This window comes from Dendropsophus ebraccatus, chromosome 15, assembly GCF_027789765.1.
Source record: "Dendropsophus ebraccatus isolate aDenEbr1 chromosome 15, aDenEbr1.pat, whole genome shotgun sequence".
In the NCBI taxonomy this organism is placed as follows: Eukaryota; Metazoa; Chordata; class Amphibia; order Anura; family Hylidae; genus Dendropsophus; species Dendropsophus ebraccatus.
The window spans coordinates 721,030-747,308 of NC_091468.1; the positions used below are offsets into that span (position 1 = coordinate 721,030).

The 26,279-nt window shown below is 52.9% G+C and overlaps 1 protein-coding gene across 2 annotated transcripts in view; it reads left to right on the plus strand.

Annotated features, from left to right (window-relative positions):
* Positions 1 to 26,279, plus strand: part of LOC138774108 (phosphofurin acidic cluster sorting protein 2-like) — a 234,028-nt gene that overhangs the window by 119,747 nt on the left and 88,002 nt on the right. For both annotated transcript variants that reach the window (XM_069954692.1, XM_069954693.1), the window contains exons 8-11: positions 4,704 to 4,787; positions 10,988 to 11,044; positions 12,161 to 12,312; positions 17,938 to 18,028. In XM_069954692.1, coding sequence (XP_069810793.1) covers positions 4,704 to 4,787; positions 10,988 to 11,044; positions 12,161 to 12,312; positions 17,938 to 18,028 — 384 coding nt within the window. The remainder of the gene's footprint in view (positions 1 to 4,703; positions 4,788 to 10,987; positions 11,045 to 12,160; positions 12,313 to 17,937; positions 18,029 to 26,279) is intronic.

A 26,279-nucleotide genomic window follows, 5' to 3' on the forward strand; every position in this document is an offset into this window, starting at 1 on the left:
CTCCGGAGGGGGTGCAGTCTGGTGAGGGGGGGCATAATCCTACCTATCACTGATACTACTGCTCCGGAGGGGGTGCAGTCTGGTGAGGGGGGCATTATCCTACCTATCACTGATACTGCTGCTCCGGAGGGGTGCAGTCTGGTGAGGGGGGGCATTATCCCACTTGTGTCTGTGTCTGCTGTGTCGGTACAATAGTTGAGAAGAAGTTCGCACTCTGGAGGTCCCAGTTGTGCAGGAGATCCGTGAGGCTTGGGCGCTGATCGGCTGAGTCAGGATTCTCACATCACAGATGATAGGAGTTGTAGTAGACGTAGGAGTAAGACAAATCAATGGATAATGTGTTTCTAAGGGAATCCTCAATATATCTGATGATCTCATCTGATGAAACACGTCATCCATTGATTAAAGTCTTACTGTTATATCTACTACAACACCTATCATCTGTGATGTGAGAATCCTCAGCTGATCAGAGCCCAAGCCTCACGGATCTCCGGCACAACTGGACCTCCAAAGTGTGAACTTCTCATCACATACATACAGTATATATATATATATATATATATATATATATATATATATATATATACACATATATACACAGACATACACACTGTATACATATATACACAAATAGACATACTGCAGCCATACATCCTGTATACATATATACACAAATAGACATACTGCAGACATACATACAGTATACATATATACACAAATAGACATACTGCAGACATACACAAACATGCAGACACAACTCACCTTACATATATACATCTAATCATACTAACACACACGCAGACTCACCAACATAGATACACAGATACAAAAGCCTGCAGATTACACATAATATATACACTATATACATGATAGAAAACACACACACACACACACACACACACATCATCACACACACACATATATCACTGACATGCATAAACACATGACACATGTACAGACACTGATGACAGATAGACAGGTATATACACACACACTCACATGTTCAGCAGGGCAGAAAGCTTCAGTCTTCTCTTCTCCCAGCCGGGCAGCCTGCAGCCTCTCCCCATCTCCTGTGCACCGACTGCACACATAGCAACAGGAGAGTCACATGATTGCAGAGGGGAGGGGGATGGAGGGGCCTGCTGCTGCTGCTGCTCTCGGCATCTTGTGACAGGCAGGAAGAGGGCAGCGCTGAGGATGGGAGCAGATGTAAGGAGCCAGGTGAGCAGGGGGAGGGGAGGGCCCATGATTGCAGAAAGAACGGGCCCTGATACGGCCTTAGCTCAGCCAGCAGTGTGGGAGCTCCCGATACCAGGCAGCTTCCAAACGGGAGGCCCCTCTCTGGCTTAGGGGAAGGGCCCTGCAAGAGGGAGGAGGGGGTGGGGCCCACCGGGAGGGAGGAGGGGGTGGGGCCCACCGGTGGATCCCCCGGCTCCCCGGTGGCCAAGTCCGGCCCTGCACGTCATCACCTGTTCACACTGCTGCGGTTTCAATATTGGTCTATCATGAGACCCTGTGAGTTGGTCCAAGAAGCTAGGGAGTGGCCTATACTACACAGGGGCTGCATAGAGGGGACCAGGGCTGGACTGGGACTGAAAATCGGCAAAACCTAACATTTCTAGGCACACAGGCCACTTACCGTACCGCAGCACAGACACTATATACCATATCATCTTGTTGGACATACTGGGAACTACAACCTCCAGCAGTTCCTGAAGGTCTATAGCTGCCAGGGCATGCTGGGAGTTGTAGTTCACAATCTATGGGGTTGAGTGTTACATTTTTTATTAATGTGAAATAAATACCCCAGAACTATGTAACACTCAACCCCATAGATTGTGAACTACAACTCCCAGCATGCCCTGGCAGCTATAGACCTTCAGGAACTTCTGAGAGTTACAGTTCTTTCTACAAAAGACATTTTTAAAATTTGTAGGGAGAACTACAACTCCCAGCAGTTCCTGAAGGTCTATAGCTGTCAGGGCATGCTGGGAGTTGTAGTTCACAACTTCATATTTTCTGTTCTTCCCTGCTTCACTTTATTAACATGATCATTTTATTTCAATTTTTTAAGAGAGAATGTGGAGAGAGGAGAGAGAGAGGAGGTGAAGGGGGGAGAGAGAGGAGGTGAAGGGGGGAGAGAGAGGAGGTGAAGGGGGGAGAGAGAGGAGGTGAAGAGAGGAGAGAGAGGAGGTGAAGGGGGGAGAGAGAGGAGGTGAAGAGAGGAGAGAGAGGAGGTGAAGGGGGGAGAGAGAGGAGGTGAAGGGGGAGAGAGAGGAGGTGAAGAGAGGAGAGAGAGAGGAGGTGAATGGGGGAGAGAGAGAGGAGGTGAATGGGGGAGAGAGAGGAGGTGAAGAGAGGAGAGAGAGGAGGTGAATGGGGGAGAGAGAAGAGGTGAAGGGGGGAGAGAGAGAGGAGGTGAAGGGGGGAGAGAGGAGGTGAAGGGGGGAGAGAGAGGAGGTGAAGAGAGGAGAGAGAGGAGGTGAAGAGAGGAGAGAGAGAGGAGGAGAGAGAGGAGGTGAAGAGAGGAGAGAGAGGAGGTGAAGGGGGAGAGAGAGGAGGTGAAGGGGGAGAGAGAGGAGGTGAAGGGGGGAGAGAGAGGAGGTGAAGAGAGAGGAGGTGAATGGGGGAGAGAGAAGAGGTGAAGGGGGGAGAGAGAGAGGAGGTGAAGGGGGGAGAGAGAGGAGGTGAAGAGAGGGGAGAGAGAGGAGGAGAGAGAGGAGGTGAACAGAGGAGAGAGAGGAGGTGAAGGGGGAGAGAGAGGAGGTGAAGAGAGGGGAGAGAGAGGAGGAGAGAGAGGAGGTGAACAGAGGAGAGAGAGGAGGTGAAGGGGGAGAGAGAGGAGGTGAAGGGGGAGAGAGAGGAGGTGAAGGGGGGGAGAGAGGAGGTGAAGGGGGGGAGAGAGGAGGTGAAGAGAGGAGAAGAGAGAGGAGAGAGAGGAGGTGAAGGGAGGAGAGAGAGGAGGTGAAGGGAGGAGAGAGAGGAGAGAGAGGAGGTGAAGGGAGGAGAGAGAGGAGGTGAAGAGAGGAGAGAGGAGGAGAGAGAGGAGAGAGAGGAGGTGAAGGGGGAGAGAGAGGAGGTGAAGGGGGGGAGAGAGGAGGTGAAGGGGGGGAGAGAGGAGGTGAAGAGAGGAGAGAGGAGGTGAGGAGAGAGGAGGTGAAGAGAGGAGAGAGAGGAGGTGAAGGGAGGAGAGAGAGGGGGTGAAGGGAGGAGAGAGAGGAGGTGATGGGGGGGAGAGAGGAGGTGAAGGGAGGAGAGAGAGGAGGTGATGGGGGGGAGAGAGGAGGTGAAGGGGGGGGAGAGGAGGTGAAGGGGGGAGAGAGAGAGGAGGTGAAGGGAGGAGAGAGGAGGTGAAGGGAGGAGAGAGAGGAGGTGAAGAGAGGAGAGAGAGGAGGTGAAGGGGGGAGAGAGAGAGGAGGTGAAGAGAGGAGAGAGGAGGTGAAGAGAGGAGAGAGGAGGTGAAGAGAGGAGAGAGGAGGTGAAGAGAGGAGGGAGGAGGTGAAGAGAGGAGAGAGAGAGAGGTGAAGGGAGAGAGAGGAGGTGAAGGGGGGAGAGAGAGAGGAGGTAAAGAGGGAGGGAGAGAGGAGGTGAAGAGAGGAGAGAGAGAGGAGGTAAAGGGGGGAGAGAGAGGAGGTGAAGAGAGGAGAGAGAGAGAGGAGGTGAAGGGGGGAGAGAGAAGAGGTGAAGGGGTGAGAGAGAGGAGGTGAAAGGGGGGAGAGAGAGGAGGTGAAAGGGGGGAGAGAGAGGAGGTGAAGGGGGGGGAGAGAGAGGAGGTGAAGGGAGTAGAGAGAGGAGGTGAAAGGGGGGAGAGAGAGGAGGTGAAAGGGGGGAGAGAGAGGAGGTGAAGGGGGGGAAGAGAGAGGAGGTGAAGGGGGGGAAGAGAGAGGAGGTGAAGGGGGGGAGAGAGGAGGTGAAGGGAGGAGAGAGAGGAGGTGAAGGGAGGAGAGAGAGGAGGTGAAGGGGGAGAGAGAGAGGAGGTGAAGGGAGGAGAGAGGAGGTGAAGGGAGGAGAGAGAGGAGGTGAAGGGAGGAGAGAGGAGGTGAAGGGAGGAGAGAGAGGAGGTGAAGGGGGGAGAGAGAGGAGGTGAAGGGAGGAGAGAGAGAGAGAGAGAGGAGGTGAAGGGAGGAGAGAGAGGAGGTGAAGGGAGGAGAGAGGAGGTGAGAGAGGAGGTGAAGGGGGGGAGAGAGAGGAGGTGAAGGGGAAAGATGGAGGAAGTGGGAGGAGAGATATTGGAAGGGAAGTGATGAAGGAGTGAGAGAGAAGGTGAAGGGGAGAGAGAGGTGGTGAAGGGGGGTAAGGAGGGGGTGAGACACAGTACAACCTTTCTCCTGCAGCGCCGGCCGTCTCATCGCTTTTCCACGCGGCAGCAGTGAGCGGGTGAGTCCGGGGAGGGCCGGGGGGAGCTGCAGGGGGGCTGACAGGATGATCGCTAGATCGTCCGGGCAGCCCATAGGATATAGCAGCGTCTGCTGCCGGCGCTCCTATTCCACGGACCCACCGCAGCAGATCGTTGCTGTATCAGTCGTTTGTTTTAAACATGTTGATAATGGTTCCATGGAATAGGCCTTAGGTCTCTTGCACAGCGGTAATAGTTTACACCCATCATGTGGCACATTGGGTCAGGCAGGATTTCCCAATAGATGGCACCTGGTCTGATAGATGGAAGGAAGCATTGATAATAAGACGCCGTTTCTCCTGCCCAGGATGTAGATGATGAAGATGATGAGATCAGGAGGCCAAAGAAGCTTGGTCGAAAGATAATGCGGAGCACCTCTCTGAGCCGCCAGGTAATCCTGGGATGTGTATGTCTGTAAAGTGGGGCAGATTTGTTATACTGTCTTACAGTTCTCCCCTTATTCCTAATGTTACATTGTGTGATAGCTGCTGGTCATCTGGGCCAGGACAAGGTACTCAGCCATACATAGCAGGGGGTGCCCCACAATGCACTGCTGTCAGCAAAGGGAGGCCCTGGAGAAAGGCTACATGGTCCTCCTCTTTGGACTGTGGGACTGGACCAAGTGACATCTACTCTTAAAGTTATTGACAGACCCCTGGGTTTCTGAGGACCATATCCATGATGTCAGATTCTTAGCTATAAAAGTCATAAGAAATATAATGTCTTCCAAATAATAGAAACAGCAGCACAGACTGGAGTGGTATTGGATACGGACATGAAGGGCCCTCAACTCGGTTTCTATCTTCTCACTGAACTACAATCCTGAGAATATTGAAACTCTGGAGCAGCGGACAAGTGGGAATTCTGTGTCTGAAATTCTGGAAGGAAATAATGGTGAATCTCAGGGGAGATATAATGCAGACCAAGTTCTGGATCAGAAGGTTAATTTTCTATCTGACACACAAACTGAAGAATAGCAGAGTGGAGTGCGCTCACAGGAACAGTGCTCGGAGTTCCAGCAATGGAAAATGGACACACGAACTGGAGAGAAAGGAACGGCTGCACATCCCATCTATGGCTGATACTAATGCCGCTAGGCCTATATTAAATCAACACCAGAGTGTCTGTATATGAATTGATCAAGCCATATTGCCCCGTGTACCACCGCGCAGGTCCTCTGGTCCACACGGGTCCCTACGCTAACTCCACACCGTGTCGGTCAGCAACCGCCAACCCCGCAAAGCGTGCACGTGCAGGGAAGGGATTGGCATTTTTGGGTCTGGTCCTGTGGCATGGGGGTTGCAGGGCCGTTCCATTGCCTCCCTTCCCTGACTGTGCACGCCTGGCGGGGGTGGTGGTCGCTGACCGGCACAGTGTGGACTTAGTGTAGGGACCCATGTGTATCAGATACCGGCACGAGGTACATGAGGCAGTGTGGCTTCATCAATTCACATACAGAATTCTGATATTTTTTATGCAGCCGAGAGGTACTAGTATCAGCCATAGGTGTGAGGTGCAGCACTCTGTTTCTTCCCTGAACCGTAATTATATGTCTGAGGTTCTGGAGGACGAGAAGGGAGTAATGATGGAGGACGAGCACTGTGAGGAGAGGAGTAATGATGGAGGACGAGCACTGTGAGGAGAGAGGAGTAATGATGGAGGACGAGCACTGTGAGGAGAGGAGTAATGATGGAGGACGAGAAGGGAGTAATGATGAAGGACGAGCACTGTGAGGAGAGGAGTAATGATGGAGGACGAGCACTGTGAGGAGAGGAGTAATGATGGAGGACGAGCACTGTGAGGAGAGGAGTAATGATGGAGGACGAGCACTGTGAGGAGAGAGGAGTAATGATGGAGGACGAGCACTGTGAGGAGAGGAGTAATGATGGAGGACGAGAAGGGAGTAATGATGAAGGACGAGCACTGTGAGGAGAGGAGTAATGATGGAGGACGAGCACTGTGAGGAGAGGAGTAATGATGGAGGACAAGCACTGTGAGGAGAGGAGTAATGATGGAGGACGAGCACTGTGAGGAGAGAGGAGTAATGATGGAGGACGAGCACTGTGAGGAGAGGAGTAATGATGGAGGACAAGCACTGTGAGGAGAGAGGAGTAATGATGGAGGACGAGCACTGTGAGGAGAGAGGAGTAATGATGGAGGACGAGAAGGGAGTAATGATGAAGGACGAGCACTGAGAGGAGTAATGATGGAGGACGAGAAGGGAGTAATGATGGAGGACGAGAAGAGAGTAATGATGGAGGACGAGCACTGTGAGGAGAGGAGTAATGATGGAGGACGAGCACTGTGAGGAGAGGAGTAATGATGGAGGACGAGCACTGTGAGGAGAGAGGAGTAATGATGGAGGACGAGCACTGTGAGGAGAGAGGAGTAATGATGGAGGACGAGAAGGGAGTAATGATGAAGGACGAGCACTGAGAGGAGTAATGATGGAGGACGAGAAGAGAGTAATGATGGAGGACGAGCACTGTGAGGAGAGGAGTAATGATGGAGGACGAGCACTGTGAGGAGAGGAGTAATGATGGAGGACGAGCACTGTGAGGAGAGAGGAGTAATGATGGAGGACCAGCACTGTGAGGAGAGAGGAGTAATGATGGAGGATGAGCACTGTGAGGAGAGGAGTAATGATGGAGGACGAGCACTGTGAGGAGAGGAGTAATGATGGAGGACGAGCACTGTGAGGAGAGGAGTAATGATGGAGGACGAGCACTGAGAGGAGAGAGGAGTAATGATGGAGGACGAGCACTGTGAGGAGAGAGGAGTAATGATGGAGGACGAGCACTGTGAGGAGAGGAGTAATGATGGAGGACGAGAAGGGAGTAATGATGGAGGACGAGCACTGTGAGGAGAGGAGTAATGATGGAGGACGAGCACTGTGAGGAGAGGAGTAATGATGGAGGACGAGCACTGTGAGGAGAGAGGAGTAATGATGGAGGACGAGCACTGTGAGGAGAGAGGAGTAATGATGGAGGACGAGAAGGGAGTAATGATGAAGGACGAGCACTGAGAGGAGTAATGATGGAGGACGAGAAGAGAGTAATGATGGAGGACGAGCACTGTGAGGAGAGGAGTAATGATGGAGGACGAGCACTGTGAGGAGAGGAGTAATGATGGAGGACGAGCACTGTGAGGAGAGGAGTAATGATGGAGGACGAGCACTGTGAGGAGAGGAGTAATGATGGAGGACGAGCACTGTGAGGAGAGGAGTAATGATGGAGGACGAGCACTGTGAGGAGAGGAGTAATGATGGAGGACGAGCACTGAGAGGAGAGAGGAGTAATGATGGAGGACGAGCACTGTGAGGAGAGGAGTAATGATGGAGGACGAGCACTGAGAGGAGAGAGGAGTAATGATGGAGGACGAGCACTGTGAGGAGAGGAGTAATGATGGAGGACGAGCACTGAGAGGAGAGAGGAGTAATGATGGAGGACGAGCACTGTGAGGAGAGAGGAGTAATGATGGAGGACGAGCACTGTGAGGAGAGGAGTAATGATGGAGGACGAGCACTGTGAGGAGAGGAGTAATGATGGAGGACGAGCACTGTGAGAAGAGGAGTAATGATGGAGGACGAGCACTGTGAGGAGAGGAGTAATGATGGAGGACCAGCACTGTGAGGAGAGAGGAGTAATGATGGAGGACGAGCACTGTGAGGAGAGGAGTAATGATGGAGGACGAGCACTGAGAGGAGAGAGGAGTAATGATGGAGGACGAGCACTGTGAGGAGAGGAGTAATGATGGAGGACGAGCACTGTGAGGAGAGGAGTAATGATGGAGGACGAGCACTGTGAGGAGAGGAGTAATGATGTAGGACGAGCACTGTGAGGAGAGAGGAGTAATGATGGAGGACGAGCACTGTGAGGAGAGGAGTAATGATGGAGGACGAGCACTGTGAGGAGAGGAGTAATGATGGAGGACGAGCACTGAGAGGAGAGAGGAGTAATGATGGAGGACGAGCACTGTGAGGAGAGAGGAGTAATGATGGAGGACGAGCACTGTGAGGAGAGGAGTAATGATGGAGGACGAGCACTGTGAGGAGAGAGGAGTAATGATGGAGGACGAGCACTGTGAGGAGAGAGGAGTAATGATGGAGGACGAGCACTGTGAGGAGAGAGGAGTAATGATGGAGGACGAGCACTGTGAGGAGAGGAGTAATGATGGAGGACGAGCACTGTGAGGAGAGAGGAGTAATGATGGAGGACGAGCACTGTGAGGAGAGGAGTATGATGGAGGACGAGCTCTGTGAGGAGAGAGGAGTAATGATGGAGGACGAGCACTGTGAGGAGAGAGGAGTAATGATGGAGGACGAGCACTGTGAGGAGAGGAGTAATGATGGAGGACGAGCACTGTGAGGAGAGGAGTAATGATGGAGGACGAGCACTGTGAGGAGAGAGGAGTAATGATGGAGGACAAGCACTGTGAGGAGAGAGGAGTAATGATGGAGGACGAGCACTGTGAGGAGAGGAGTAATGATGGAGGACGAGAAGGGAGTTATGATGGAGGACGAGCACTGTGAGGAGAGGAGTAATGATGGAGGATGAGCACTGTGAGGAGAGGAGTAATGATGGAGGACGAGCACTGTGAGGAGAGAGGAGTAATGATGGAGGACCAGCACTGTGAGGAGAGGAGTAATGATGGAGGACGAGCACTGTGAGGAGAGAGGAGTAATGATGGAGGACAAGCACTGAGAGGAGTAATGATGGAGGACGAGCACTGTGAGGAGAGGAGTAATGATGGAGGACGAGCACTGTGAGGAGAGGAGTAATGATGGAGGACGAGCACTGTGAGGAGAGGAGTAATGATGGAGGACGAGCACTGTGAGGAGAGGAGTAATGATGGAGGACGAGCACTGTGAGGAGAGGAGTAATGATGGAGGACGAGCACTGTGAGGAGAGGAGTAATGATGGAGGACGAGCACTGTGAGGAGAGAGGAGTAATGATGGAGGACGAGCACTGTGAGGAGAGGAGTAATGGTGGAGGACGAGCACTGTGAGGAGAGGAGTAATGATGGAGGACGAGCACTGTGAGGAGAGGAGTAATGATGGAGGACGAGCACTGTGAGGAGAGAGGAGTAATGATGGAGGACGAGCACTGTGAGGAGAGGAGTAATGATGGAGGACGAGCACTGTGAGGAGAGAGGAGTAATGATGGAGGACGAGCACTGTGAGGAGAGGAGTAATGATGGAGGACGAGCACTGTGAGGAGAGGAGTAATGATGGAGGACGAGCACTGTGAGGAGAGGAGTAATGATGGAGGACGAGCACTGAGAGGAGAGAGGAGTAATGATGGAGGACGAGCACTGTGAGGAGAGGAGTAATGATGGAGGACGAGCACTGTGAGGAGAGAGGAGTAATGATGGAGGACGAGCACTGTGAGGAGAGGAGTAATGATGGAGGACGAGCACTGTGAGGAGAGAGGAGTAATGATGGAGGACGAGTACTGTGAGGAGAGAGGAGTAATGATGGAGGACGAGCACTGTGAGGAGAGGAGTAATGATGGAGGACGAGCACTGTGAGGAGAGAGGAGTAATGATGGAGGACGAGTACTGTGAGGAGAGGAGTAATGATGGAGGACGAGCACTGTGAGGAGAGGAGTAATGATGGAGGACGAGCACTGTGAGGAGAGAGGAGTAATGATGGAGGACGAGCACTGTGAGGAGAGGAACATTGTGGTATTGGTTTGTGGGTTTTTTGTTTGGCCACCTTACTGGACCATTGGGGCAATCAGGGGCTCTGTTTTGGTTTATGAGCAGATTATTGTCACTTCAGCCAATCACAAGCCGGTGTCTTGCAGTACTGGAGAATTTATTGGTTGAAGTTTTATTGTGAGTGAGTACTAAGCTGGTGTACGTGTAAGATCCAATGCGTCCAATGGCGTTCATCTATATTAATCTGTAGTTTTCCCTACTTGGCACCCCAATAACTTTTTGATGATTATTCTATCTGAAAGCTGTTGGACTCTCTGGATAATGATCTATCGGGATTGTGCACCTCCTCTGTGACTCACTTACTACCTGACTTAGGATCTATTGGTTATGTTGGACCTTTCTTTATTCTGATGTGTTCAGGTACATCCATCTGTTCAGTGTTGGGGTGACATGGCCAGGTGTGTGGTTCCCCCTGTGACCAGTGTTGGGGTGACATGGCTAAGTGTGTGGTTCCCCCTGTGACCAGTGTTGGGGTGACATGGCTAAGTGTGTGGTTCCCCCTGTGACCAGTGTTGGGGTGACATGGCTAAGTGTGTGGTACCCCCTGTGACCAGTGTTGGGGTGACATGGCTAAGTGTGTGGTTCCCCCTGTGACCAGTGTTGGGGTGACATGGCTAAGTGTGTGGTACCCCCTGTGACCAGTGTTGGGGTGACATGGCTAAGTGTGTGGTTCCCCCTGTGACCAGTGTTGGGGTGACATGGCTAAGTGTGTGGTTCCCCCTGTGACCAGTGTTGGGGTGACATGGCTAAGTGTGTGGTTCCCCCTGTGACCAGTGTTGGGGTGACATGGCCAGGTGTGTGGGACCCCCTGTGACCAGTGTTGGGGTACATTGATCTCATGCTGTAATTGTCTTCTTTTTCATTTACAGCCAAATTTTAAGCAGAAGTTTGTGTCTTTGTTGAAGAGGTTCAAGGTTAATGATGATGTGAGTCCGAGTCCTGAAAACCACCTCAACTCTCATCATCCCCACCACAGCCATTGCCTCATCCATCTACATATATGCAGCATCTTGACACCACCTAGATGCAGCATGGCTTAATATAAACTGGGGGCTGTGGTCCAAGTGGTCTTCTCGACTGTAGGTCTTCTGATGGGAAATCTCAGAGAACTTCAGTAGATCATCAATAGATCAGGACCTTCCCCAGGCCCTGAACATTCCCCATGGGTGGTAGTGCTCAGTGTCCCCCGGGCGGTAGTGCTCAGTGTCCCATGGGTGGTAGTGCTCAGTGTCCCATGGGTGGTAGTGCTCAGTGTCCCCCGGGCGGTAGTGCTCAGTGTCCCCTGGGTGGTAGTTCTCAGTGTCCCATGGGTGGTAGTCCCCAGTGTCCCCATGGGCGGTAGTGCTCAGTGTCCCATGGGTGGTAGTCCCCAGTGTCCCCATGGGCGGTAGTGCTCAGTGTCCCATGGGTGGTAGTGCTCAGTGTCCCATGGGTGGTAGTTCTCAGTGTCCCCCAGGTGGTAGTGCTCAGTGTCCCCTTGGTAGTAGTGCTCAGTGTCCCATGGGTGGTAGTTCTCAGTGTCCCCCAGGTGGTAGTGCTCAGTGTCCCCTTGGTAGTAGTGCTCAGTGTCCCCCGGGCGGTAGTGCTCAGTGTCCCCCGGGCGGTAGTGCTCAGTGTCCCCATGGGTGGTAGTGCTCAGTGTCCCCATGGGTGGTAGTGCTCAGTGTCCCATGGGCGGTAGTGCTCAGTGTCCCCTTGGTAGTAGTGCTCAGTGTCCCCCGGGCGGTAGTGCTCAGTGTCCCCCGGGCGGTAGTGCTCAATGTCCCCTTGGTAGTAGTTCTCAGTGTCCCCATGGGTGGTAGTGCTCAGTGTCCCATGGGTGGTAGTCCCCAGTGTCCCATGGGTGGTAGTGCTCAGTGTCCCCCGGGCGGTAGTGCTCAGTGTCCCCATGGGTGGTAGTGCTCAGTGTCCCATGGGTGGTAGTGCTTAGTGTCCCCCAGGTGGTAGTCCCCAGTGTCCCCCAGGTGGTAGTCCCCAGTGTCCCCCGGGTGGTAGTCCCCAGTGTCTGGGCCATCTTCAGATTGTTCGTCCTTCTTCTTTAGACATTGGACACAGAACACACCTGTCGGGAGCAGGAGGAAGACGAGGAGCTTGGACTCCTGTACGACAGTCTGGATGAGTGCAACAACAGTGAGAGCGGATTTGACATAGAAGATAATGACAGTGTGATCAGTACCCCGAAACCAACACTACGGTAGGAACCACCGGGAGTATGACGTCCCATCACAGGTCTACATGCAAGGACCACTGATCTGTCCACAATATGTCCTTATACCCCCCCATAGGTGTGCCCCTCACCCTGACGGGTCCTTATACCCCCCCATAGGTGTGCCCCTCACCCTGACGGGTCCTTATACCCCCCATAGGTGTGCCCCTCACCCTGACGGGTCCTTATACCCCCCCATAGGTGTGCCCCTCACCCTGACGGGTCCTTATACACCCCATAGGTGTGCCCCTCACCCTGACGGGTCCTTATGCCCCCTAGAGGTGTGCCCCTCACCCTGACGGGTCCTTATACCCCCCAGAGGTGTGCCCCTCACCCTGACGGGTCCTTATACCCCCCATAGGTGTGCCCCTCACCCTGACGGATCCTTATACCCCCCAGAGGTGTGCCCCTCACCCTGACGGATCCTTATACCCCCCAGAGGTGTGCCCCTCACCCTGACGGGTCCTTATACCCCCCAGAGGTGTGCCCCTCACCCTGACGGGTCCTTATACCCCCCAGAGGTGTGCCCCTCACCCTGACGGGTCCTTATACCCCCAGAGGTGTGCCCCTCACCCTGACGGGTTCTTATACCCCCAGAGGTGTGCCCCTCACCCTGACGGGTTCTTATACCCCCCAGAGGTGTGCCCCTCACCCTGACGGGTCCTTATACCCCCAGAGGTGTGCCCCTCACCCTGACGGGTTCTTATACCCCCCAGAGGTGTGCCCCTCACCCTGACGGGTCCTTATACCCCCCATAGGTGTGCCCCTCACCCTGACGGGTCCTTATACCCCCCATAGGTGTGCCCCTCACCCTGACGGGTCCTTATACCCCCCAGAGGTGTGCCCCTCACCCTGACGGGTCCTTATACCCCCCAGAGGTGTGCCCCTCACCCTGACGGGTCCTTATACCCCCCAGAGGTGTGCCCCTCACCCATCTGTGCTACCTAAAGACCAAGAAAGTAAAACTTATTTTCTCACCACTAATTTTACTTTTCAAGTCTGAAGAAGTATAACGTCAGCGCTCCCGATAGACCCAATGACCTCCTTATACCAATATCCTACCGACAGTCCCAAGGCGGGAAGGAGGCGTGGCCTCTTCCCACACCTAAATTATCATGGTTCACGCCTGGAAATGGATGTAAACCATGATCTGAAGCGGATGTAGATTTGTGCCCAATCCCTGCGACAAGTGCAGCTCCAGCCTGAGTGACAGGTGTGCGGCTCTTATTTACCCGGATAGATGTACTAAGTATTTATGCTGTTACTTCCTGTTCCAAATCGTCTTAATTTGTGTAATTTGGTGAGGTGGGCGGTCCTAGGTTGTGGGCGGTCCTGGGTTGTGGGCGGTCCTGGGTTGTGGGCGGTCCTGGGTTGTGGGCGGTCCTAGGTTGTGGGCGGTCCTAGGTTTAGGAATGAGGAACAAAATGTCTCATCTGTGCAGGCTTCAGACTCCAAGAAGGAAAAATGACAGGGGCCCCCCTGATGCACATTGGGTATATATACCATGACCCTATAGCCTGGGTATATATATACCATGACCCTGTAGCCTGGGTATATATACCATGACCCTGTAGCCTGGGTATATATATACCATGACCCTGTAGCCTGGGTATATATACCATGACCCTGTAGCCTGGGTATATATATACCATGACCCTGTAGCCTGGGTATATATATACCATGACCCTGTAGCCTGGGTATATATATACCATGACCCTGTAGCCTGGGTATATATATACCATGACCCTGTGGCCTGGGTATATATATACTAGTGATGTCACGATACCAGAATTTTTAGTTAGATACCGATACTAACTTTTTTATTTCGATACTCAATACCAATTCGATACTTAGTAAAGTATAAAAAAACAAAACAAAATACAGTGGTAGAAATATAATACCCCTGCACTATTACAGTGATACCAATTTTTGGACTATTTTTATTTTATTGTGTTAAAAATAAAGTTAGTGATATCTGTCTAAGACAGCTCTGCTACATCAGCTATCACTAAGACAGCTCTGCTACATCAGCTATCACAAAGACAGCTCTGCTACATCCGATATCACTAAGACAGCTCTGCTACATCCGATATCACTAAGACAGCTCTGCTACATCCAATATCACTAAGACAGCTCTGCTACATCCAATATCACTAAGACAGCTCTGCTACATCCAATATCACTAAGACAGCTCTGCTACATCCGATATCACTAAGACAGCTCTGCTACATCCGATATCACTAAGACAGCTCTGCTACATCCAATATCACTAAGACAGCTCTGCTACATCCAATATCACTAAGACAGCTCTGCTGCATCAGCTATCACAAAGACAGCTCTGCTACATCCTGCTCTCAGTCTTCTCTCCCCAGCCGCCTCCTCTCCGGGACCTCCCGCTCTCAGTCTTCTCTCCCCAGCCGCCTCCTCCGTCCTCCTCTCCGGGACCTCCCGCTCTCAGTCTTCTCTCCCCAGCCGCCTCCTCCGTCCTCCTCTCCGGGACCTCCCGCTCTCAGTCTTCCCTCCCCAGCCGCCTCCTCCGTCCTCCTCTCCGGGACCTCCCGCTCTCAGTCTTCTCTCCCCAGCCGCCTCCTCCGTCCTCCTCTCCGGGACCTCCCGCTCTCAGTCTTTTCTCCCCAGCCGCCTCCTCCGTCCTCCTCTCCGGGACCTCCTGCTCTCAGTCTTCTCTCCCCAGCCGCCTCCTCCGTCCTCCTCTCCGGGACCTCCCGCTCTCAGTCTTCTCTCCCCAGCCGCCTCCTCCGTCCTCCTCTCCGGGACCTCCCGCTCTCAGTCTTCTCTCCCCAGCCGCCTCCTCCGTCCTCCTCTCCGGGACCTCCCGCTCTCAGTCTTCTCTCCCCAGCCGCCTCCTCCGTCCTCCTCTCCGGGACCTCCCGCTCTCAGTCTTCTCTCCCCAGCCGCCTCCTCCGTCCTCCACTCCGGGACCTCCCGCTCTCAGTCTTCTCTCCCCAGCCGCCTCCTCCGTCCTCCTCTCCGGGACCTCCCGCTCTCAGTCTTCTCTCCCCAGCCGCCTCCTCCGTCCTCCTCTCCGGGACCTCCCGCTCTCAGTCTTCTCTCCCCAGCCGCCTCCTCCGTCCTCCTCTCCGGGACCTCCTGCTCTCAGTCTTCTCTCCCCAGCCGCCTCCTCCGTCCTCCTCTCCGGGACCTCCTGCTCTCAGTCTTCTCTCCCCACCCGCCTCCTCCGTCCTCCTCTCCGGGACCTCCTGCTCTCAGTCTTCTCTCCCCACCCGCCTCCTCCGTCCTCCTCTCCGGGACCTCCCGCTCTCAGTCTTTTCTCCTCACCCGCCTCCTCCGTCCTCCTCTCCGGGACCTCCTGCTCTCAGTCTTCTCTCCCCAGCCGCCTCCTCCATCCTCCTCTCCGGGACCTCCCGCTCTCAGTCTTCTCTCCCCAGCCCCCAGACCTCATGCAGCTCCGGCTCCGCTTCATAAATCATTTCCCTGATAACAGAGTCTGGCCGAGCCGGACTTTATTATCAGAGAGACAGCGGGGGTCTGCTACACACAGTAGCCACCCCTGCTGCATACGGAGTGGTTAGATGCCGCTGTCAGTGTGACAGCCGCATCTACACAATTGCCGGCTATTTGAAAATGGCGCCGCTGGGAGCTGAGGGAGAGCCGCGCAGCGGAGGTGACCGCAGGGGGCAGGGAGAGGCATACAAAGAACACAGCCGGCGCTCAGATAGCCGCCGGCCGTGTTCTCTGCACTGTACTTTATGCACTGCACTATTATGCAGCGTAACATGAAGTATTGATACCAGGAAATCCTGGTATTGAATTGTTTTTTTGCCCGAAATATCGATAGTAGTATCGATATTTCGGTGCATCGTGCATCCCTAATATATACACCATGACCCTGTAGCCTGGGTATATATATATATATATATATATATATATACCATGACCCTGTAGCCTGGGTATATATACCATGACCCTGTAGCCTGGGTATATATATACACCATGAACCTGTAGCCTGGGTATATATATATACCATGACCCTGTAGCCTGGGTATATATATATATATATATATATATACCATGACCCTGTAGCCTGGGTATATATATAGCATGACCCTGTAGCCTGGGTATATACCATGACCCTGTAGCCTGGGTATATATATACACCATGAACCTGTAGCCTGGGTATATATATATACCATGACCCTGTAGCCTGGGTATATATATATACCATGACCCTGTAGCCTGGGTATATATATATACCATGACCCTGTAGCCTGGGTATATATATACCATGACCCTGTAGCCTGGGTATATATACCATGACCCTGTAGCCTGGGTATATATATACACCATGAACCTGTAGCCTGGGTATATATATATACCATGACCCTGTAGCCTGGGTATATATATACCATGACCCTGTAGCCTGGGTATATATATACCATGACCCTGTAGCCTGGGTATATATATACCATGACCCTGTAGCCTGGGTATATATATATATATATATATATATATATATATATATATATATATATATACCATGACCCTGTAGCCTGGGTATATATATAGCATGACCCTGTAGCCTGGGTATATATACCATGACCCTGTAGCCTGGATATATATATATACACCATGAACCTGTAGCCTGGGTATATATATATACCATGACCCTGTAGCCTGGGTATATATATATATACCATGACCCTGTAGCCTGGGTATATATATATATATACCATGACCCTGTAGCCTGGGTATATATATATATACCATGACCCTGTAGCCTGGGTATATATATATATACCATGACCCTGTAGCCTGGGTATATATATATATACCATGACCCTGTAGCCTGGGTATATATATATATACCATGACCCTGTAGCCTGGGTATATATATATATACCATGACCCTGTAGCCTGGGTATATATATATACCATGACCCTGTAGCCTGGGTATATATATATACCATGACCCTGTAGCCTGGGTATATATATATACCATGACCCTGTAGCCTGGGTATATATATATACCATGACCCTGTAGCCTGGGTATATATATATACCATGACCCTGTAGCCTGGGTATATATATATATATATATATATATATATACCATGACCCTGTAGCCTGGGTATATATATATACCATGACCCTGTAGCCTGGGTATATATATATACCATGACCCTGTAGCCTGGGTATATATATATACCATGACCCTGAAGCCTGGGTATATATATATATACCATGACCCTGTAGCCTGGGTATATATATATACCATGACCCTGTAGCCTGGGTATATATATATACCATGACCCTGTAGCCTGGGTATATATATATATACCATGACCCTGTAGCCTGGGTATATATATATATACCATGACCCTGTAGCCTGGGTATATATATATATATATATATATATATATATATATATATATATACCATGACCCTGTAGCCTGGGTATATATATATATACCATGACCCTGTAGCCTGGGTATATATATATATATATATATATATATATATATATATATATATATATATATATATACCATGACCCTGTAGCCTGGGTATATATATATACCATGACCCTGTAGCCTGGGTATAAAGTGTCTCAGGCTTCTCTTTCTTCCCTTTCAGAAGATACTTTGAAGGAATCTCTAATTCTGGGTCTCAGACGGAGATCGGCAGCATCAACAGTCAGAAAGGCGGAGACAAGACCCCGAGCGCGGTAAGTCCTCACTATCACCTGACCTGACAGACCGCTGTATCTGGAGATGTACAAGACCCAGTGCTCCTGTGCTGCAGCTGTGCCCAGTGTCTCTCCCTCCAGTCTGACAGACTCCAATACATGACTGGAATGACTAATACCACTAATACCCCTGCCGGGGGCAACACAGGATCCCAGGGGTGTCAGAACCCGCTGTATATCTGTAGAGACAGCTCAGCCACTGCCACTTCCCTCTGTCTCTTCGATGTCTCCTCACTCCCCTCCTGCCTCCCCTCCGTGTCTCCTCTCTCCCCTCTGTCTCCTCTTCTTCCTCCCCTCCGTGTCTCCTCTCTCCCCTCTGTCTTCTCTTCTTCCTTCCCTCTGCGTCTCCTCTCCCCCCTCTTTCTCCTCGCTTTCTCCTGCCTTCTCTCCCTCTCCGCTCCCGCCTTCTCTCCCTCTCCGCTCCCGCCTTCGCTCCGTCTCCGCTCCCGCCTTCTCTCCCTCTCCGCTCCTTTCTTCTCTCCCTCTCCGCTCCCGCCTTCTCTCCCTCTCCGCTCCTTTCTTCTCTCCCTCTCCGCTCCCGCCTTCTCTCCCTCTCCGCTCCCGCCTTCTCTCCCTCTCCGCTCCTTTCTTCTCTCCCTCTCCGCTCCCGCCTTCTCTCCCTCTCCGCTCCTTTCTTCTCTCCCTCTCCGCTCCCGCCTTCTCTCCCTCTCCGCTCCCGCCTTCTCTCCCTCTCCGCTCCCGCCTTCTCTCCCTCTCCGCTCCTTTCTTCTCTCCCTCTCCGCTCCTGCCTTCCCCGGACATGATTTCTATATACCCAAACCACAGCAGTGAGGACCCCCCCTCATTACACAGTCAGTAAAAGAGAACTAAGACAGCGCTCCATGTGCAGCACCAGATACAATGGGATGGATAGAATCTAGGAACTGAGTAAAACTGGGTCTCCTCTCACCTGGCTGAGGTACAAGATGGAGGCCCAACTCTCCATGCGTATCCTCAAGAAGGGAACCAGTGTGTGGCATTCCTGCAAACCCCCCGCCAGGCCCGTAACAAGATGGCCTCCTCCTCTCCCACACACAGCAGGTATAACAGGCACAGCTACTGCCAACAGGTGCGCGATAAGAGGCGCAACTACTCCCAACAGGTGAGGTATAACAGGAGCAACTACTCCCAACAGGTGAGGTATAACAGGTGCAGCTACTCCCAACAGGTGCGCGATAAGAGGCGCAACTACTGCCAACAGGTGAGATATAACAGGAGCAACTACTCCCAACAGGTGAGGTATAACAGGCGCAGCTACTGCCAACAGGTGAGGTATAACAGGCGCAGCTACTCCCAACAGGTGAGGTATAACAGGTGCAGCTACTCCCAACAGGTGAGGTATAACAGGCGCAGCTACTCCCAACAGGTGAGGGATAACAGGCGCAGGTACCCCCAACAGGTGAGATATAACAGGTGCAGCTACTGCCAACAGGTGAGGGATAACAGGCGCAGCTACTGCCAACAGGTGAGGGATAACAGGAGCAGCTACTGCCAACAGGTGAGGTATAACAGGAGCAGCAACTGCCAACAGGTGAGGTATAACAGGTGCAGCTACTCCCAACAGGTGCGCGATAAGAGGCGCAACTACTGCCAACAGGTGAGCTATAACAGGTGCAGCTACTCCCAACAGGTGAGGTATAACAGGAGCAGCTACTCCCAACAGGTGAGGTATAACAGGTGCAGCTACTGCCAACAGGTGAGGTATAACAGGTGCAGCTACTGCCAACAGGTGAGGTATAACAGGTGCAGCTACTGCCAACAGGTGAGGTATAACAGGCACAGCTACTGCCAACAGGTGCGCGATAAGAGGCGCAACTACTCCCAACAGGTGAGGTATAACAGGAGCAACTACTCCCAACAGGTGAGGTATAACAGGTGCAGCTACTCCCAACAGGTGCGCGATAAGAGGCGCAACTACTGCCAACAGGTGAGATATAACAGGAGCAACTACTCCCAACAGGTGAGGTATAACAGGCGCAGCTACTGCCAACAGGTGAGGTATAACAGGCGCAGCTACTCCCAACAGGTGAGGTATAACAGGTGCAGCTACTGCCAACAGGTGAGGTATAACAGGAGCAGCTACTCCCAACAGGTGAGGGATAACAGGCGCAGGTACCCCCAACAGGTGAGATATAACAGGTGCAGCTACTGCCAACAGGTGAGGGATAACAGGCGCAGCTACTGCCAACAGGTGAGGGATAACAGGAGCAGCTACTGCCAACAGGTGAGGTATAACAGGAGCAGCAACTGCCAACAGGTGAGGTATAACAGGTGCAGCTACTCCCAACAGGTGCGCGATAAGAGGCGCAACTACTGCCAACAGGTGAGCTATAACAGGTGCAGCTACTCCCAACAGGTGAGGTATAACAGGAGCAGCTACTCCCAACAGGTGAGGTATAACAGGTGCAGCTACTGCCAACAGGTGAGGTATAACAGGTGCAGCTACTCCCAACAGGTGAGGGATAACAGGAGCAGCTACTCACAGCAGGTGAGGTATAACAGGTGCAGCTACTCCCAACAGGTGAGGTATAACAGGAGCAGCTACTGCCAACAGGTGAGGTATAACAGGCGCAGCTACTCCCAACAGGTGAGGGATAACAGGAGCAGCTACTCCCAACAGGTGAGGTATAACAGGTGCAGCTACTCCCAACAGGTGAGGTATAACAGGTGCAGCTACTCCCAATAGGTGAGGGATAACAGGAGCAGCTACTCACAACTGGTGAGGTATAACAGGTGCAGCTACTCCCAACAGGTGAGGGATAACAGGAGCAGCTACTCCCAACATGTGAGGTATAACAGGCGCAGCTACTGCCAACAGGTGAGGTATAACAGGCGCAGCTACTCCCAACATGTGAGGTATAACAGGCGTAGCTACTCCCAACAGGTGAGGTATAACAGGCGCAGCTACTGCCAACAGGTGAGGTATAACATGCGCAGCTACTTCCAACAGGTGAGGTATAACAGGAGCAGCTACTTCCAACAGGTGAGGTATAACAGGCGCAGCTACTCCCAACAGGTGAGGTATAACAGGCGCAGCTACTTGTAACGCCTGGAGTAGTGGATCCACTGGACCGTCACTAGCGATAGCACTAACCTCACCAGGGAGCGGAGTCTAAGGGGCCGCTGGTTTTCACCAGAGCCCGGCGGGATGGACTTGCTGCGGCAGGCGACCCCCAGGTCGCTACCCCTGGCTTGGTTGCTAGTGACGGCAGGCGAGGCGTGGCAGGAGCAGTAGGCAGGAGAGGTCTGTAGACGAGATCGCAGGTGGCGGACAGGACTCAGGAACAAAGGGAAGGCAGCGGGCAGGGACTAGGGACAAGGACTGCGGACAGGAACAAGGAACAAGGACTAAGGTCAGGAACAACAGGGAGCTGGGCCAAACGCTATGGGAAGCATGTAGAGGCTCCAACACCTGTAGTGGGGCAGGGCTGGAATTTATAGGGAGTGATTAGTGCAACTTCCAATTAGGGGCAGTTTAAATTTGAGACAGCCGGCGCGCGTGCGCCCTAGGAGGCGGGGACGCGCGCGCCGGCCGGCACAGACGGAGACAGGAGCGGGGCGAGGTAAGGCGCCCCCCGGGGCCGAACAGGTAGCAGCGCACAAGGACCCTGCACAAGGACCCCGGCGGCTGCTTGGGGCAGATAGAGGTCGCGGTGGCGGCCTGGAGCACGGGACGCCGCCGCGGCCGTGACAGTACCCCCCCCCCTTTGGCCTCCCCCTCTTTCTTGCCTGCAGGAACCTCTTGATGAGATCTTGGTCCAGGATGTTAGCCTCGGGTTCCCAGGACCTCTCCTCAGGACCAAATCCTCTCCAGTCCACTAAGAAGAACCGTCTCCCTCTGACAGTTTTCATGGCCAGAATGTCTTTAACAATGTAGACGTCGTCAGAGACGGCTTGTGGAGCAGTGAACGAAGACTTATCAGAGAACCGGTTGAGGACCACTGGCTTTAAGAGGGAAACATGGAAGGCGTTCGAAATCCGCATAGTAGGGGGTAGGCGGAGTTTGTAGGTGACAGGGTTGATGCGTTTTAGCACCGAGAAAGGACTGAGGAATCGAGGACCCAACTTGTAGTCGGTCATATTTGGCCGAGAGCCAGACTTTGTCACCTGGGAGAAAATTCGTGGCAGGTCTTCTTCTCTTATCCGCCTGGTCCTTCATGCGGTCAGAAGCCTTGAGCAAAGATTGTCAAGTCTGTTCCCAGATCGACTGCAGGTCAGATAACAATTCCTCCACGGCTGGGACCTCAGAGAATGAAGAGAGAGGCAGAGGAGGACGAGGGTGATGCCCATAGACCACATAGAAGGGTGACTTGCCTGTGGAACTCGAGTCCAGATGGTTGTAGGAGAACTCCGCCCATGGAAGCAGACTGGACCAGTTGTCCTGGCGAGCGGAGACGAAGTGTGAAAGATAATTGCCAAGGACCTGATTGACCCTTTCCACTTGCCCATTGGTCTGGGGATGATAGGCCGATGAGAAGTCCAGCTTCACTTGGAGTTGAGAGCAGAGAGCACAGAACAGCTAGGCCAGGCGAGGAGCTGATGGTAGTCCAGGAAGAGCCACGAAGTGGGACATCTTGGAGAAGCGGTCAGTAACAACCCAAATGACAGTGTTACCCGCAGATGGAGGCAAGTCTGTGACAAAGTCCATGCCTATATGGCACCAGGGGCGGTCTGGAACTGGCAAAGGCTGAAGTAGGCCGGCAGGTTTTTGATGGGAGGACTTGTTTCTGGCGCAGATGGTACAGGAAGCCACAAAGTCCTTGACATTTTGGAGTAGGCTAGGCCACCAGTACTGGCGGGAGATCAGTTGCCCGGTCTTTAGAACTCCCGGATGCCCGGCCACCATAGAGGAATGACCCCATTTCAAGATCCGTCTTCGAAGAGCAGGGCGCACATAGGTCTTCCCGGGAGGCAATCTTTGAAGAGTGGATGTGGCGACTGGCACTAGGCAATCGGGAGGTATAATGTGGCAAGAAGAGAGTCCTCTTGTCCCATGACGTCAGATGCTCGGGAGAGAGCATCGGCTTTCACGTTCTTCTCAGCCGGACGGAAATGGATAACGAAGTTGAAACGTGAAAAGAAAAGTGACCACCTGGCCTGCCGGGGATTGAGACGTTGGGCCGATTGGAGGTAGAGAAGATTCTTATGGTCCGTGTAGATATTTACCGGATGCCTAGCCCCCTCTAGGAGATGACGCCACTCCTCCAGTGCCAACTTAATCGCCAAGAGTTCTCGGTCGCCAATAGTATAGTTCCTCTCGGCAGGGGAGAAAGTTTTTGAGAAGAACCCACAGGTTCGGGTTTTGCCTGATGCGTCCCTGTGCGAGAGCACGGCTCCAGCGCCTACTGAAGATGCGTCGACCTCAAGTGAAAACGGCTTGGTAGCATCCGGGCGAACTAGCGCAGGAGCAGAAGCAAAGGCTGACTTAAGGCTAGTGAAGGCTTGCTCGGCCTCAGGTGGCCAATGCCTGGGATCCGCCTTCTTCTTAGTGAGAGCCACGATGGGTGCGACCATGGTAGAAATGTGTGGGATGAACTGCCGATAGTTGTTGGCAAATCCTAGGAGGCGTTGGATAGCTCTGAGTCCCACAGGACGTGGCCACTGGAGAACAGCTGAGAGCTTGGCCGGATCTATTTGTAGACCCTGGTCGGAGACGATATACCCAAGAAACGGAAGACTGTGCTGATGGAAAAGGCACTTCTCTAGCTTGGCGTACAGATGATTGGCCCGTAGTCTTCGTAGGACCTGACGTACTTGTGTCACGTGAGTCTGCTGGTCAGGGGAGAATACCAAAATGTCGTCAAGATAGACAATGACGCAGACATAGAGGAGATCTCGGAAGATGTTGTTAATAAATTCCTGGAAAACCGCTGGGGCATTGCATATGCCGAATGGCATGACCAGGTATTCGTAGTGCCCATCTCTGGTGTTAAAAGCGGTCTTCCATTCGTCTCCTTCACGAATACGGATTAAATTGTACGCTCCCCTGAGGTCCAGCTTAGAGAAGTTCTTGGCTCCACGGAGACGGTCGAATAGTTCAGGAATAAGTGGAAGAGGATAACGGTTCTTGACTGTCACCTTATTTAGACCCCTGTAGTCTATGCATGGGCGAAGAGAACCATCCTTCTTCTGCACAAAGAAGAATCCTGCGCCAGTAGGGGACGTAGATTTGCGAATGAAACCCTTCTGTAGGTTCTCCCGGATGTAGGAAGACATGGCCTCAGTCTCGGGCATGGAGAGAGGGTACACCCGACCTCGTGGAGGAGAAGTTCCAGGAAGGAGGTCTATGGGACAATCATATGTCCGGTGAGGGGGTAGAGAGTCCGCCTCTTTGGCAGAAAAGACGTCAGCCAAGTCTTGTTATTCTGCCGGTAGGCCGGGTAGAGGCTTGACGGAGTCAGGTGACGTCACAGAGCTCTTGGGCTGAGGAAGCTTCAGACACTGGTTAGGACAGTCCAGACCCCAACTGAGAATCTCCCCGGTTCTCCAGTCTAGCTTAGGGGTATGTAATTGCAGCCAAGGTAGACCCAGCAGGATGTCGCAAGAGGAATGACGCAAGACGTAGAAGGAGATCTTCTCCTGATGTAAAGCGCCCACCTGGAGGACTAGAGGTGCAGTCTGGTAGAGCACAGCTTCAGCAAGAGTCTCGCCCGTGACCGAGGAGATAGACAGGGGTTGGGCTAGCTGGATCACGGGTAGCCGCCATCTTTGGACCAAGGTACCTGCAATGAAACTGTCCGCAGACCCGGAGTCGATGAAGGCAGTAGTCTGGTGAATTTGTCCTGAGGGTGTCTGGATGGAAACTGGCATAGACAATCTTGGAGAGGTGGCATTCACACCTAGGGAGGCCTCTCCTACCGGACCTAGGTGCGAGCGTTTCCCAAACACTGAGGACGTTGGGGACATCTCTGCCGAAAGTGATCAGAGCCACCACAATAGAGACAGAGATTCAGCTCTAGTCGGCGAGCCCTCTCTTGAGGAGTCAGGCGAACTCGTTCTACTTGCATTGGAACCTCAGGAGTCGACTGGGGTACTGGAGCAACAGAATTCTGGAAAACCGGTGCTAGGCGGTGATGGCGACGGGGCAGGCTTAGTCGCCGTTCTTGCCGGACCTCCTCTCTCTCGGAAAATCGGTTGTCGACTCTGGTAGCCAGTAGGATTAGATCGTTCAGAGATGTAGGGAGGTCGCGGGCGGAGAGCACGTCTTTCACCCGACTGGATAGGCCCTTCTTGAAGGTGGCTATTAGAGCGGCCTCATTCCAGTCTAATTTAGCTGCCAGGGTGCGGAACTGGATGGCGTAGTCACCAACAGAGGAGCTCCCTTGAGAGAGATTGAGGAGAGCAGTCTCAGCTGAAGAGGCACGGGCAGGTTCCTCAAAGACGGAGCGAAACTCGGCCAGGAAGGTTCGGAGATAGGCAGCAACGGGATCATCTCGGTCCCACAGCGGCGTGGCCCAGGCCAAAGCTCTACCCTCCAAAATGCTGATGATGAAAGCCACTTTAGAGCGCTCGGTGGAAAACTGACTATTTAAGAGTTCAATATGCATGGTGCACTGAGTCAGGAATCCCCTGCACAACTTGGGATCGCCTCCATATTTACTCGGCAGAGCCAGTCGAAGTCTCGAAGAGGCTGCAGGAGGTGGTGTGCGCTGAGCTGTAGTATGCTGCTGTAAGGCGGCAGTCAGTTGCTGGATCTGCTGCGACTGTTGCTGGATTTGTTGAGCCTGTTGAGCGACCACACGGGCTACGTCACGGAGATCAGGCACCTCGCCGGGATCCATGGTTGGAGCCTACTGTAACGCCTGGAGTAGTGGATCCACTGAACCGTCACTAGCGATGGCACTAACCTCACCAGGGAGCGGAGTCTAAGGGGCCGCTGGTTTTCACCAGAGCCCGGCGGGATGGACTTGCTGCGGCAGGCGACCCCCAGGTCGCTACCCCTGGCTTGGTTGCTAGTGACGGCAGGCGAGGCGTGGCAGGAGCAGTAGGCAGGAGAGGTCTGTAGGCGTGATCGCAGGTGGCGGACAGGACTCAGGAACAATGGGAAGGCAGCGGGCAGGGAGTAGGGACAAGGACTGCGGACAGGAACAAGGACTAAGGTCAGGAACAACAGGGAGCTGGGCCAAACGCTATGGGAAGCATGTAGAGGCTCCAACACCTGTAGTGGGGCAGGGCTGGAATTTATAGGGAGTGATTAGTGCAACTTCCAATTAGGGGCGGACTGGCCCTT